Source organism: Protopterus annectens, chromosome 9.part0 (assembly GCF_019279795.1).
Source record: "Protopterus annectens isolate FY-2018-M chromosome 9.part0, PAN1.0, whole genome shotgun sequence".
Taxonomy (NCBI): Eukaryota; Metazoa; Chordata; order Ceratodontiformes; family Protopteridae; genus Protopterus; species Protopterus annectens.
The window spans coordinates 655,046,467-655,062,972 of record NC_056743.1 but is presented as its reverse complement, the minus strand read 5'-3'; the positions used below and the strand labels follow the sequence as shown (position 1 = coordinate 655,062,972).

The 16,506-nt window shown below is 41.5% G+C and overlaps 1 protein-coding gene across 1 annotated transcript in view; it reads right to left on the bottom strand.

Moving 5' to 3' along the window:
• LOC122811410 (sperm acrosome membrane-associated protein 4-like) overlaps positions 1-6,556 on the bottom strand; it is a 61,990-nt gene extending 55,434 nt beyond the window's left edge. Inside the window, exon 1 of the mRNA XM_044083239.1 lies at positions 6,317-6,556. Coding sequence (XP_043939174.1) covers positions 6,317-6,476 — 160 coding nt within the window. The 5' untranslated portion in view covers positions 6,477-6,556. The remainder of the gene's footprint in view (positions 1-6,316) is intronic.
• Positions 6,557-16,506: the final 9,950 nt, after the last annotated feature.

Here is a 16,506-nt window from a genome sequence, read left to right as displayed (position 1 = left end):
TTGGGCTTTCAGGCCAGTTATTTTACATTAAGAGGGTTTGTGGTCTGCACTCTTGTGGGAGGAGAGGCTGGACTCTGCCCTTCTGAGCTGGGAATTTCTGGTTAAAGGCTTATAGTGCATGCATATCTGAACTGCTTCTTACCGAAGTTGGTGCGCCTTGTTTGCTGTGGCATAGACTGGATTCGGGCCTGCTGGATCTAGCTTTGTTTGTGTAACTTGAGCACTAATCCAGACATTCTCTAAAGTATTCAATTGTACTTATTACTGCTTGGTTGTAACTTGATTAAAGTGTAGCTATCATTCTAAGTCTTTTGGATTAAGCACTTGGGCTTCAGACCAGTTGTTTTACATTAGGAAGGTTTGTGGCAAGCACTGTGGTGGCAGGACAGGTAGCTTTCATCCTTCTAAGTTGGGAACTGCTGATTGAGAGCCCAGTGTCCAAGAGTATTAGTTCTGGTTTAGGCACTTGGGCTTCAGGCCAGTTATTTTACATTAAGAAGGTTTGTGGTCTGCACTCTTGTGGGAGAAGAGGCTGGACTCTGCCCTTCTGAGCTGGGAATTTCTGGTTAAAGGTTTATAGTGCCTGAATATTTGAACTGTATCTTACTGAAATTGGTACACCTTGTTTGCTCTAGCATAGACTAGATCCAGGCCTGCTGAATCTAGCTTTGTTTATATGCTTGTTGTTTGTTTGCTTGTTATTTCCCTGGAAGCTAATTCCACCTAATACGCTTCTCAGCTTCTGTGGATGACTAGTGATATCTGCATTGCTTACTGTACTAGTTCCTTGTTTCACTTGAAAGTTACTGTTTGTCGTTTTTGCATTTAGTTACTTGTAACACATTGCACTCAAGTTACCTGGCACTTGCTCACTAAAGCAATTATATAAGTCAGCACTAAAAATTAAAAGCACTACACCCTCACTCCCCACTGGCCCTTGTTTTCAATTATTAAGAAATTCCCAATATTATTCTAGCATGTCCAAAGGTTGGTTGTCAATCTCCTCTCCGGTCCAGCTGGTGAATCTGGGAATCTTGAGGCAATGTTATAACTGCCTCATGTACACAGACAACCCTCTCCTCCTCCCACATAACACAAATACTTGCGAGAGATGCAGCTATTTAGCCAAACTGGAGGCTGAGCTCTCTCAACTCAGGACTGGCAAGACCAGACAGGAGGAGAAGGCAACTACACACACCACAAAACCAGCCTCACATAATGCTACCACACCACTGAATCAAACACATAAACACACAAAGACATACTCGGAGGCTCTGAGTAAAAATTTACCTAAACAGCAGAGGCCTCCAAAGCAGACACCCAAACAACTGCTACCTCAAGACACCCCACAAGCAACACATAAACCACAAAAGCAGTGTGCAAAGCAGTCACAGCCCTTAAGGCCAAATACAACACCAAACATACTTGTCATAGGTGACTCCATAGTCAGACACACTGACGTCCCACTCACCAGGCTGAACAAGGAGAGGGTCACAGTAAGCTGCCTATCAGGTGCTAGAATCCGCCACATAACACAAGCACTCGGGTCACTCCACGGCAAGTACAAATATGACACAGTCATTGTCCATGCTGGTGTGAACGACCTGAGATGTACCTCCCTGGACTACATGAAAAGAGACATAGAGGAGCTATCTGATTATGTAGCCCAGGCAGGTATGACCCTGACCCTGAGCAGTATCCTTCCTTCACCAAGAATGATGCCACAATATAGAGACAAGATGATCAGCTTTAACAATTGGCTTAATGTCTGGTGTCATTCAAAGGGGATCCAGTGTCTGTCTGCCTGGGATGACATGCTTGACAAGCCACGCTGCTTCAAGGGACGGCTTGCACCTGTCACCCTGGGATTCCGGATATTGGCTAAGGCTCTTGCCACCCCATAGTGCCTTTTTAGGCGAGGCTCAAATTCTAAACCTACCACCCTAGAAAACAAAAATGGGAAGAAACTGAGGGTAATGCTGCTCAATGCCAGAAGTCTAAATCTCAAAATGCACGCACTCGAGGCCCTTCTCAGTATGGAGAACATCGATGTCTGTGCTGTAACTGAAACCTGGTTCAAGGCTCCTGAGAGCACCCCGGCACTATTAGGTTTTACCTCATATCATGCGTTCCGGCCCCAAAACCCGGACCACACCACAAAAGGAGGGGTGTATCCATATTCATAAAGGATACCCACACCTCAAGGTTGGTGGCAACGCACTAAGCTCGGAAACCATCCAGGTGCAACTAACCATAGGCAAAACTGCTCTACAAATTGTAGCATGCTACAGGCCACTCTCTCAAACTCAGGAACCCCACACAGCCTTCCTGAAGACACTGGAGGGTATAAATGTATCTCCAAACACCATCATATTGGGTGACTTCAACTACCCGAATATAGACTGGGAACATTACTCAAGCCCTAACTTTCTAGTCCAATGGTTCCTGGAGTTCATAAATTCAAATGCCATGGAACAGCTAGTCACTGTTCCCACGAGAGGAGAAAATATACTAGATCTCATTATCACAAACATGGGGACAAAATGCTCCACACTGGAAGTATATCCCTCATTGGTGAGATCTGATCATAAACTAATCTCACTGGAAATCCACATCCCGCCCCACCCCAAACAAAAGACCACAGTGAAGAACTTCTCTAAAGCAAACTTCACACTACTCAAGACTGGTGTGGTATCCTTCAAGGCCCCTGAGCCAGTGGAAACCACAACCCAAGCTGCGGAAGCCCTTACAAATGCCTTCTATGTACACCTCCAGGACTGCATGGATCAGGCAATCCCAAATAAAACCAAGACTCTTTCCACAAAGGGCAAACGTCCAGTCTGGTGGACCCCAGCCATTAACAAACTTTACAATAAGAGGAGAAAGCTATTACATGATAGAACAAAATCCATAAAAGGGAAGTCACCCCTGATCATTATTAGTAAAAAATACGAGCACTCATAAAATCAACTAAGGCCAATTTTGAGAGAAAAATTGCCATGGATTCAAAGGACAATCATAAGGCCTTTTTCAGCTATGTTAGGAACCTGGGTGGAAACTCTCAGTTATGCTCAGAATTAGTCCAAAATGATACAAAAATCACTGAACCCACAGACATTGCCAACATACTGGCAGACAGGTTCAGTGCAAACTTCACCCCTCTCTACGCCCCTAAAGGAGAGATAACTATCCCAGCGGAGTGTAGCCTCCCAGACATCTCAAATGCGCAGGTGAAAGCTGCTCTCTCTAAAGCTAAAAACACAGCATCAATGGGACCGGATGGTGTCCCCGGCTGTGTGCTACATGAGCTAAATGAGGAATTAAACCCGCACATAAGGCAGCTGTTTAATCTCAGCCTTACCACAGGATACGTGCCCAAGGAGTGGCGTAAGGCAACTGTGGTCCCACTCCACAAAGGCGGTGCCTCTACAGACCCTGGTAATTACTGCCCCATAAGCTTAACAAGTCTAGTCTGCAAAGCTATGGAGAGGATCATAATGGAGCTCATAAACAAAGATATAGGGGACTTGCAGACATTGGACCCGACCCAGTTTGGCTTCGTCAAGGGCAGATCATGCCTTTTGAACTTGGTCGACTTCTTCGAAACAGTCACCAAGGCCATTGATGAGGGAAAGGCAGTCCATACAGCCTACCTTGACCTTGCAAAGGCTTTCGACACAATACCCCACTCAGGCATTGTAGAAAAACTTACCAGCTTAAATGTAAACCCATATGTCACAAGATGGGTTGCAAACTGGCTTAAGGACAGAACCCACAGGGTTAGAGTTGCTGGTGCTATGTCAGACTCCAAGCCGGTCACAAGTGGTGTCCCACAGGGCTCGGTCCTTGGCCCCCTATTGTTCGGCATCTACTTCTCAGAAGTACAGGCCAACATGGGAGGACTTTGGCTGACAAAGTTTGCTGACGACTGCAAACTGGGTGCCATAGTGGAAAGTGCATCGGACACGGAAATCCTTCAGAAGGGACTCACGGAAACAGATAGCTGGTGCCAGAGCCATGGCCTGAAGTTAAATGCCAAAAAATGTATAGTCATACCCTTTGGGAAAAACAAGGTAACCCTAAGCTACCATATAGGTGGCAATCCACTAAGCACAGAAGAGGTTATCAGGGACCTGGGGACCCAGGTTGACAGTGACCTTTCTTTTGACACTCACGTTGCTAAAGTGGTTAGAAAGACCTTCTACATTGCCCACCTGATCATGAAGGGATTCACATCCAGATCTAGTGAGGTCATTGTTCCCTGTACTCTTCACTTATCAGACCAATGATCGAGTACAATGCCCCATTCGGGATGTATCTCACCCGACATCTGCAGCAATTGGAGAGACCCCAAAAGTTCCTCACCAAAAGGATAAAGGGACTCCAAAATCTGTCATATGCTGCCAGATTGAAGAAACTCCAGCTCTATTCAGTTGCATAGTGTCTGCTCAGAGGTGACATGTGCCTGACATACAAGGCCATGTCCAACCCGGAATTAATGGACATGCTCCACCTCAAAAAATCCAAATCCACCAAAACCACTAGAGCAAGCAACTTAAACCTTAGCACGGATATAAATAGGACGTGCTGGAGGGATAGATTTATCACTCAGAGACTCCCTATGCTGTGGAATAAAATCCCGGTCCATGTGAGGCAGAGCACCTGGCTGGCTCTGTTCAAGAGAAATCTTGACCTGTGGATGGGAGATCGTAGGTTTATCCCGGGAATCATCTCTGTGTCACTGCTGGACAGAGGCACAACAAACTAATGGGCACAGTATTTTTTCATATAAGGGGTGGCGTAAGCCACAAAAATTTGGGCTAGGCTTATAAATGCCTTAGGGCAGATAGGTTCATAGGTTTATACTAGGCTATGAACAAGTTATTTAGATAAACTGATAAATACTGATTAATCCCATCACAGATCTCAAAATTAAGAGACGGTGTGCGAGGCGGCGCGCAAACCTCTCAACTTCTCAGAGCAAAAAATCTGGACAAAGCCTAAAATGAGTGGGGACTAGGGCCAGATTTTAAATATTGCTCTTACAAACTTAGAAAGTTGATAGAATAACAGGCTTTGCATTAGCATGAATTTTCTAAAGAATTCGCAGTTATGTCATTATTTAATTACTTCAATCCACAGCTGTTTGGCAGAAAGGCATAGATTTTAGGAGGAACACAGCAAAAATATGAGGCGAAAATCTGTACAGTTCAGAGATATAGGCCTCAACTTCTTAGCAGAGATCTAGACAAAAAACTGGGGGAACAAATGCCCCCAAATATGAACATATTTTAATTATCTTTCTATAACCTTTGAAAACGAAAGAATAATGGGAGCTATGTTTAGTGTGTGTTTTTCTGAAAGATATCAATTCTGAAAGTATGTCTTTATTTAGGGACTTCAATCATCACCGATTAGCCCAATTTGAACAGTTGGGAAGTATAATGTGGAAATGCCAGACTCATGGCATTTTTATGACCCAAATTAGGAAAGGAAGTAAATCTGAGAAATCCGAGCAAGACTACTAAGATTGCAAAACAAAGTACATTTTTAGGGGGCATTATTCCCTTCCACCGACTCCCGAACTGTACAAAGCAAGCAAACCCCAAGATCTCCCGGAGGAAGTGAGCACATGCACCAACGCTGTCAGAGGACGCCGCGAGCTTTCACGTCCTGATCGTACCTCTCATCCTTCAGAATGAGAAATCTTGACAAAGCCATAAATGATAGGGGGCAAAGAACAAAAATAGGGACCGTTTTTTTTTTTTAAGTTTGTTCTTACAAACATAGAAAGTTGATAGAATAACAGGTTTTACATTAGCATGACTTTTCTGAAAGTTGTGAAGTCTGAAACTCAAATGTCTCATTTTTGACTTGAGCCCTCAACGATTTGCCAATAATCTGTAAGAAAATCAAAATTTTATGCGCAGCAGACCAAAAATATGAGATAGAAATCAGGGCATTCTGCCAAAAATTGGACACTTGATAGGTATGGTGCCGATCGTCAAACAACTGCTCGCTTAGGAAGAGTTAAGTTCCCATAACTTGGTTATAATTCAACGCACGATATTATTTAAGTTACAGACGCACACACAAACACAACAATCTGTTCAACTTTCCTAACTCCAGAAACGTTAAACTTAACAAGAAACAGAGAAATATTTATACTTTTTCTGTTAGAATAAAAAAAGTATGAAATGTTAAAGTAAACCATATAAATATCTGCACTATTTTTCTTATAACGAATAGTTAATAAAAGTCAGAAAATTATTCATTGTGAAGTGCTGCCCTGTAAAAATAGCATAATTTTTCTTACCGTAACTGATACACAGTAAAAATAGTGTAACTAGAGCCAGAAAATGCTTCATCGTAAGCTTTTTAAGCTGCGTGGACTGCTCTCGCTTAACGTATTCGTTGTGCATTAAAAACACACAAAACAAAATAAATTCATCGTTCCTTCCCTTTATATCCTGCATAGTGTCTGCCTCCCCCTCATTAACCAGGCAACACACCCTTACAGGCACTGTGGTTTCAATTTCTATTCCTTGCTTTCCCAATTATCTGCACTGCTGTATTTCTTCATGTTTCTATTTATCAGCTTTAAGGACCGTGGTCTGTGATATTCAAAGGCGTACAAGTTACACACGTCTGTAGTGGAATTCAGTCGTAACTGTGGTCTCGTATAATTTGCAGCATTTCCTAAAAGGAAAGGCAAATTACATATAAAGTAAGACATTCTTTAACAAATTAGTACTATGCCTTTCTAACACTCAAGTATATCTAGTGTGTGTGTGTGTGTTGGAAGTTACATTTGTGTAGACTCATACCTCTCAACTTCTAAGTGCCAGAAGTCTGGACAAAGCTAAAATTATCCGGAGAATAAAGACCCCAAAATCAGGGACAAATTATTAAGATTTCTCAAATAAACTTAGGTACTAGAATAATTGGTTTTAAGTCAGACTGAATTATCTTAATGAAATGGTGGCTTAAAGTCAACTATCTTGCCATTTTAATAAGTTTCAACCCTCAGTGATTTGCTAGAAACCCACAAATTGTATGAGGAGCAGACCAAAATATGAGAGACAAAAATTTGGACAGTTGAGAAGTATGTGTGTACTTTAGTTTTCATTCTGGGTTCCCATCTCTTTGGTTACGCACTGCACAACATAGTTAAAAAAAAAAAAAAAAAAAAAAAAACAGCTGTTAAACTTTCTGATACTGTTTAAGTTCAGAAACATTAAACTAAAAAGAAAATGGAAAGACAAACTGCATTTAAAATAAGTCCACCTTTAACAAATCAGTTCTATGCCTTAATGCACTCATAAATATTTTTGAGTGTGTGTGTGTGTGTAGTGTTCATAAGTTGTTAAAAGGGGTAGGACCCTTACAACCCTTGCAGTGAACCCCAAACCATTTGGGTCTCAAGTTTCATAGGCATTTATACAAGGGGGGGTGCATGTTAGTAGGGAGGTAACTAAGGATTTGTGGGGAGGGGTTAGGATAATACTCTTTTTATTCACTGCCTCTGTCCATATGGGACATGGGGGTTAAACTAAGGGTAAATTTATGACTTCCCATCCAATTGTCAATGTTTCATTTGAATAGGGTCAGGGAAGAACTCTGTTTTACATAGATGGGGAGCCTATTCCATAGTACAGGGATCCTGTGAGACACATTTCTGTCTCTACAGGTTCGGAGGAGCTTGCCTGGTGTGCAAAACAGGAACACAGCACATGCAGCCAAAAGCTAATAACAGGTAAGGAAAAGAGCTGCTCCAAGACAGGAGTGTAACCAGAAAATTCCATTTTGTACCCCAACCCACCTGGCATTTAAAAAAATGGACACATCTTTCAAAATGTTGCCCCTAGCAGTTAATAAATGTACACAACATTTTTAACAGTTCCCTCTAAAACTGTTAGAGATGTTGTTTTTAGATTAGCAATCCTTTCTGTTAGTAAGTTATTCACTTGAAGTTGCTGTTGTTAGCATAAACAATCTGGATAATTGTAGACATAACAGATTGAAACAGCTACAATGCTTCTGAGTGTTGCAAAAAATGTACCTACACTTTTCCTCCAAGATCTTTGTACCATATGTTACTAATTTTAGTTTAGTAATTATATTAAATTACTTTCATCTGAGAAAAAAGAAAGTGGTTAGGTTTTCTAGTCTGCCCTTTTAGTGAATTTAACATTACACCTGTCCTCCACATCTCCTTTTCCTTTTCACCTTCTCTATCATGCTCTTTTGAATGTCTCTGTAAACACTGTCTCCACCACCAATTCTTGTAGGTCACTCTGTGGTTCCACAACCCTCTCCAGGAAAAAATGCGTTTATATCATGCTATCGAAAATGAAAATAGCGAACGCTATTTCATCGAACCTAAAATATCTAAACCACATAACATTGAACATTCAGAACAGCAATTTTTTTCCTTGGGAAAAAAATTTGCTATTCTGAAACACATACACATAACACAAGCACACCTACAAAACATCAATCCACACACATACACTTATAATTCTACAACTAACCCTACACTAAACTGTACATGCACTACTATCTATCCACTTACCTTAACCCAAACCTTAACCCTAAGGTCCATCACTATCGCGCACTCACCTAATCCGCGCCCTAACCCTAACTCACTTAACCCACCCCAACCCTAATTCACCTAACCCGTGCTCTAACCCTAACTCATCTAACCCACGACCTAATCCTAACAACCACATAATCGCACACTTACCTGAAGCCGACCCGTAAATTTCCACCACAGAGCTGAAAATAGTGAAGCCACAGAACCGGACAACCGAATTCTTTCCCTAGGAAAGAATTCAGTGTTCTGCAACTTCGCTATTTTTAGCATTCGTTCAAAACGGGTCAATATTAGAACATTCAAAGTTTTAAAACTTCGATGTTCTGATATAGACACGAAAAAATACCTTCAGAGTCAGTAAGAACTTAGTTCCCTTAGTTTGCAGCATGTGTCCTGCTCCCATTTTCCTGTTTAAGGTGACCTTTTACATTGCTAGACTTGAAATTATATGTGCATGCTATCTACTCATGGTCCCTTACGGTCTCTCATGAGGAATCCATTCTGCACTAAGCTGTGGTTATACTTTTTCTCTTCCATCCTCCTCACCATTCTGGTGACTTTCTTCTGGAATCTTTACAGCAGACAAATGACTGCCTTATGTAACATCTACAACCACTCAGTGCTGGAGGGGAAACCTTACATTTTTTTCCCTTCTGGAGTTTAGACCTCTGAAGCTAGACCCGATAATTTCATTTGCTACTGCCATTTCCCGCTCAGTCTACTAATCTGGATGCAATATAACTGTGATTAACATCCCCAGGTTCTTCAGCCCTTTTGTTATCAGTTCCACTTTTCCAGCTAATACATTACATACATGTTGTGATTTACATGCAGTAGTCTTCTGCACTGGTCTTCAGTGGACCTCACTTGCCACCTTTCAGCCTACATTTAGCTTTCTCTGACCCTGGCATAGATCCTTCCTTTATTCTCTGCTACTGCAGCTATCTTTGTGTTACCAGCAAACAAGCTGATCCTAATCTCTACACCTTGAAATATGACAGAAATAAATACACTGACTGACAAATGTGATACTCTACATTTGGGATGCATAGTGAGTATCCAACCATAACTAAAGAAACAGGAAACTTAGATATTTTGAAATGAATTTTTAATTAGTTGGCCACACAATCACATAATTAGTCTGTATAGTGATGTGGAGGTGCGGGATCCTGCTTTCTTGAAAGAAAACTATTCCTTTGCATTTTTGTTAAAACTGCATTGTCAATTTAACGGTTTTGCTTGTGTCCATTGCAGTGTTTCACAGGTCATTGTCTGTTGTACTCTTCACACTTGTATTTCATTAACATATCCCCCAGGTTTTCCAGTTCAGTACTGAGTATTACATTTTTTTAATTTACCTACACAGAACTAGAACCAGAAGAAAAAACAAATAATAAACACATACCCTGGGATTCAATAAAATCTGTTTAGATTTTGGGTGAAGTCTACACAGAGTTTACATGTGTGGGTAGTGATTCGCGGTGAGCAGCAGCACTCATTGCATATTCATGCTGGCCACTACGTTTAAATGTAAATAAGCGAGGTTTTGTGGCTGGCAACAGTGTTGCTGGCTAGGAAACTGTGTAAGCAAACACGGATAGCAATCCTGTTTAAGTCCAAGCACTGAAGGTCCATGGTTTTGAGTGGAATGCCACAAGGATCACCAGGTCTTAACAGATAGCACTCAATCTCTTACTGCAAGACATCTGGACAAAGGCCAACATAATGGGGGGGGGGCAATGTCCCAGAAATTGAGACATATTTGACATTTGCTCTTTAGAAATGTGCTAGAATAACCAGGAGTTTGTGTTAAGATACATTTTCTGAAGGATTTGAAGTCTGAAACTCAAATGTATATAATTATTGAGTCACATCTGTCCTGAGATCATCCCAGTGGTATGGCAGAAAACCACAAATTTGAACACAGCAAAAGATGTACAAGGCAACATTCTGGACTTTCTGTGAAAATCTGGACAGTTGAGAGGTATGATGTTAAGTATATGTTCCAAATACAGTACAGGACAGTGCATCTACAGTGCAGAGTATTGTAAAATCCCATTCCTGGCATTCTGTACTGAAGTTGTGCAAATGATCTGTAAGGGGTACATGGACTGTCATGTAAAATAAACACTGAGGGAAGTGTGTGCACTGAATCAGGACACACAGATGAATTACAGGACTGAACACAGGGAAAGAGGACAGATGAACCAAAGTAATGTACAGCAGATGAGGGCATGTCAATGGAAGACAGTTGTAGCAGCAACACTACTCACATATCAATCTGGCACAACAGGGACTGCCTAGTGAAAATGTGTATTATGTGACTGTCACGCAAGATGACATAACAAAGAGGAGGATGCCTGTGTACAATAAGCATCCTTACATGGATAATGCAGAGGACATCTCTCAGGGATGTTACATACAATTGGCTGCATATTGGAAACTGTGCAAACTGATTTGCCTGAATATGAGTGTAATCACAGCAGAAGTCTCCAGCAAGTGGGACATAGATAAAGGTTCATGGACAACATTAAAAGAAGCAAGCACAATCATGGACAATATCAGAATAATATCACCAGTAATCCCATGCCTGTGACATAACATATGTGATTTAGAGTGATCAGAGATGATTCTGCAAAACGCACTTATCCAACTATTTTGATGCGTCCACACTCTATGAGGGTAATCATGCATATTGTACTGGCACCATAACATCTGCTGGAGGTGTTAGGAGGGTCATTGCTATAATTGTATGCAACATTATGATCAATACAGGCTAGTTGACTGGTGTGCATGGTATAATACATATATATATATATATATATATATATATATATATATATATATATATATATATATATATATGAATAATATGTTACCCATGCCATTAATGTTGTCAAACAGCTATGTATGTACTCTGTGCATCCCCACAACAGGTAGCACACATGCATCTGGTGTAACAACTTGATGGGGGTTCCGCAGCATCAGACAGTAATGTTAATGCCACAAAAGGAATACCTAGGTATAACCAATAAGATGTGTGACAGCTCACTGTGACAAAGTTGGTACACTTTAGTTACACATCACGGGAAGATGTGTAGGTGGATACGAGTGCATGGTACTCAGTTATTGGTGTGATAACAGCTGTAAACTATGGAGGTATTATAACCTCTGATGTGGATGCCCTTCACATACTCAATAGTTGTGTTACATACAAGGGAGTAATCAGCACTGTGACCACATGCTTGTGGACGTTCCACTTACATTGCCCCGAGAACACAGGTCACGTACCTATTGGTCTGATTATAGAAGGTGATATCTACATTATATTTGGGTTGTGTGTTTGTTTTCCTAATGTAGCATATTCCCCCATGTTTTCTTGTCATTGCAGATGTTGTCAGGGCTGTGGCAGCAATCTTTGCTGTGTGTTGATACTGTCTGTATTATACTAATATCACAGTTGGAGTCAATGATTGCCCACAATCTGTAGTCCTTCAGGCAGCTGTTTGGACACAGAATGTGTTTGTCATCTGTGATATCCATCACTTAAATAATGGACAGGAAAGGGCTTAGCAGACAGCCCTGATGTATGGACCTGATCATTGGACCTGAGATATAGGTCATTTCACACGTCAACATGTTTAGATGCCATGCATGTTATACACTGGTCTACCCACTTGGTGATATAGGTGTATATGGCCACATCTGACAGTACTGAGTGAATATCTCAGTGTGATTTGTGTCAAATTCTTACTGCTTGTCAAGTTCAAATGGCTGACAGTGTTGTTGTCATGCATGTCCTTAATGATCTCTTTGAGGACATCTAATAGATGTAACAGACATGATGTAGCATTAACAACGCATGCAAGTCTGGTGCACACACAGCCTGGATATCACTAGAAACCATTTAGAAAAGGTCCAGATAACATGTTGGTCTACCTCTCAGATGAGAACACTCAGGATGTGTCTATACATGTATGCATTGGGTGCTGTTGCCCCCAACTCACATGGATGAATGTTGAAAACACCCTTCTACAGGAACATAGTCTGTGTGGTGTGTTGAAGTGTGTATTCACCCATGTTAGGAAAGTGTATGTGATGAGTCACATGATAGGTGATCTGTGATGTTGTCATAGCCCATTGATTCTGTGTGTTAGGCCTAAATGAAAGTTACGACAGTGCATACTGGCTATCCTCAACTGGGTTTGAACACAATCCCCCCATGCAGGGATCATTAAGAAACTCTCCCAGCTGGGGATTAAACCTCATGTCACTAGATGAGTAACCAATTGGCTCACTGACATAACACATACTTTGGAAGTTGGTGACTAAGCCTGTACCAGTAGAGGTCTCACCACTATGTACCCCAAGGATCTGTGCTTGGCGGTTTACTGTTTGGAATTTATTTCAAGACAGTTCCGGCTAAAGTATATAGCCTTTGTCTTACTGCATTTGCTGATTCTTGTATACTGGGTGCAATTATTGTCTAACTATGGTAATGAGATTTTAGAGGAGGGGCTAACACAGACAAATGATTGTGACAAAGCCACACCGTCTACAAATAAATGCAAAAATGTGTCTTTATTTTTGTCTTCAGCAAAGTGGAATTCCCTGTTAATTATAGCATTGACAACAGTCCTGCTATGCTGAAACCCAGTGATCCAAGCACTGGGAACACAAGTATACAGTGATCTGAACTTCAAACACCAAATGTCCACAATGGTATTGAAAGCCTATGTTGTGCACCTCATAAGTCACACCATCGTATTCCAATCTCAGGATTAAATTACAGCACTGTACTTGAACCTCATCAGAACACTAATATAGAATATAATGTTCTCTTCTGCATGTACCTCACCAGACACATGCAGCAGCTGGAGAACCCACATGGGTTACTCACCAAGAAAACACAGTGCATACAAACCATGCCATGATGCATGTGGATAGATGAAATCCATGTCACTGTAATTTGTATTGTATAGAATGAGGTGACTTTTGACTGGCCACCAGTCTAGTATCTAACCATGCCCTGCTGGGAATAGTATACATCCACAAGACATCAGTAGTGTCTGGTAAGGAGACTATAGTAATAACAGTGTCCCACATGCTGGTGTAAAAGTATCTCTGTAATGTCAAGCAAGTGCACACACACACACGCGCACACACAAGCGCACATACACGCGTGCGCATACACACACACACACACACACACACACACACACACACACACACACACACACACACACACACACACACACACCAGTTGACTGCAGTGAGAATACAGTCCCTACCTAAGTACACAGACTAGAGAACTCAGTTTTTCACGCAAGTGCCATGGGACAAGTCTGACTTTTACAAGACTGCAGGTCAATGTATAGTGGATGACATCAGCAGGACAAGTTGGAGAAAAGATGTTGGGAGGCCTGCATGAAATGGATGTGTAGGCATGTGTAAGTATCAAAATACTGCCAATCCATGGGAGCGGAGCAGTAACTGTAGGATACACACTTCTGCTCTTCTGGCTAGATACATGCACATACACAGTTGGCTGTAGTGAGAACAGAACCCCTATCTATCTAAGTCCACAGAGTACATAACTCAGTACTTTACGCAAGCACAACAGCACAAGTAAGACTTTTACAAGTCTGCAGGTCAACTTATAGTGAAAGACATCAGCATGGCATCATGTAGAGAAGATGTTGGGAGGCCTGCATAGGTTCATGGCTTCATAGGTTCATAGGTTCATAGGAGGTGACTAGAATAATGTCCCTAAAGCATTTACAAGCCTAGCTGTGTAAAAAACACAATTAAGTACCCTTATTGAGTATAGTTAGATGGTCATTGTTAGCAGAGTGATTTTGTGATCAGCACCATCTGGCCCTGTCCATGAGGGACATAGGTGCCACCCCAGGGATGAATTTACAATCCCTCATCCAGTTGACAAGGTTGAGCTTGAATAGAGTCATTGAGGAGCACTGCTTCTCATGCAATTGCTGGGAGATATATCTGTTTTCCCAGCATATTCTGTTTATGTCACAGGCTAGGTTTAGATCCCTGGAGCAAGTTATTTTTTGTCCCATTTGATTTGCAGATGTCCAGCATTTCCAGTAGGTCAAGGTCTGAGACTACTCTGAAGGCCAGGCATAGGTCACCTCTCAGCAGACTGCATGATACTGAGTATAGTGACAGGTCTTTCAGTCTTTTCATGTATATGTTTTGGAGGCCCTGGATTCTTCCAGTCACAAACCTCTGTGTTTTCTCCAGTTGCTGCAGGTGTCTGGTGAGGTACAGACAGAAGGGATCATTGTATACAATTAGTGGTCTGATAAGAGCAGAACTATGATCTTCCTGATCTTGAATGTGATGGCCTTATTTATGAGGTGCACAATGTAGAACGTGTGCCTCACCACTATGGACACATAGTGATTGAAGTGTAGATTGCTATCTACATGTGTTCCAAAGTCTCCCAACACTGTGTCTGAGCTTAGAGGGGTCCTATGTCTATCATAATTAGCCATGGTACTTCATTGCCAAAGGGGAAAATGAGGCATTTTTTGCATTAAGTTTCAGTCCATGAGTTTGGCACTAGTCATTTGTGTGTGTCAATCTCTTCTGTAATATGTTAAAATCGTTGGGGGGCTCTATATGAATTCGTCCAGTTGACAGTCATCTGCAAAGTCGGTAAACCACAGGCCATCTACCTTTGCCCGGACTTCAGACAAATAGTTTCCAAACAGTTGAGGGCCCAGCACAGATCCTTATAGTATTCCACTGGTAAGTGGTCTAGTTGTGGAGGTGCAGTCCCCGACTTTGATAGTGTGTGCTCTGTCAGTGAGCCAGTTGGGTATCCATCTAGTAATGTATGGGTTAATCCCCAGATGGGAGATTTTCTCTATAATACCTGAATGGGGGATAGTGTCAAAGGCCTTGGATAACTCAACATAGGTGTTATGTCCTGTTATCCTTCATCTAGATCTTTGGGGTCATCAGAGATGTCCATTCAGTTTAATAAGTAAAATCTACCCTTGACAAAACAAAATGGGTTGGGTCAAGTGTGCTGAAGATCAGCTATGTCCCTGTTGATAAGGTCCATGCTGATTCCTTCCATAGCCTTGCAGATAAGGCTTTTTAGGCTTATGGGTCAATAGTTCTAGTTCTGCATGTTAACAGATTGATGTGCATTGCATATCACACAATATTTGATATTAATTTCTGCAGTGTATGTTATATATGTGTGAAAAACGTACTGAGACACCAGGGTTGCAGGGCTTGGGGGGGGGGTGACAACACATGGCTGTATTGCAAATATGTGACATATTGTTAGATGGGGCCTTCACTTTGTTATGTTTCCACATGTAATTTCATGTTATAAACAGGAAATGCACAGTAAACAGCAGTAATACATAATATTTACTTTTCAATAGTGTGGCGAGCAGCGGGTTTGTGTGACAGATGGCAAAGTGTGCATGCAAGATGCACATTTCTAATACTTTCCCTTTCTGTGCATAGTTAAACAGTGTGCAAATGTGAGCAGCATTGCTAAAGTCTGAGAGTTAGTACTGAGTTTATGAAACACACCTGCTGCTTAACTAACTTTGTGGCAGTGGGTGTAAATGCACTGACACATTTCTTTTGAGCCCATATGGTACTGGGTTCAAATCCAGGTGTATCTAGAACAGAAGAGCATTATGCACACCATTCTTGTCTATATTTAACTTTCTAAGTCTTACAAGTATTCTCCTGTTATACTTACATGGATGTGGGATGTCTGTAGTCTCAAACTCATTCAACCAGTGGTTGAGAGTATCCCTTTTTTCATCTGTGTAGGTCATTACAATAATGCTACACTACTATCTAGTGTGTGAGATACCAGTGGCACTGGATACAGCCTGGGTCAAATTATTCAACTC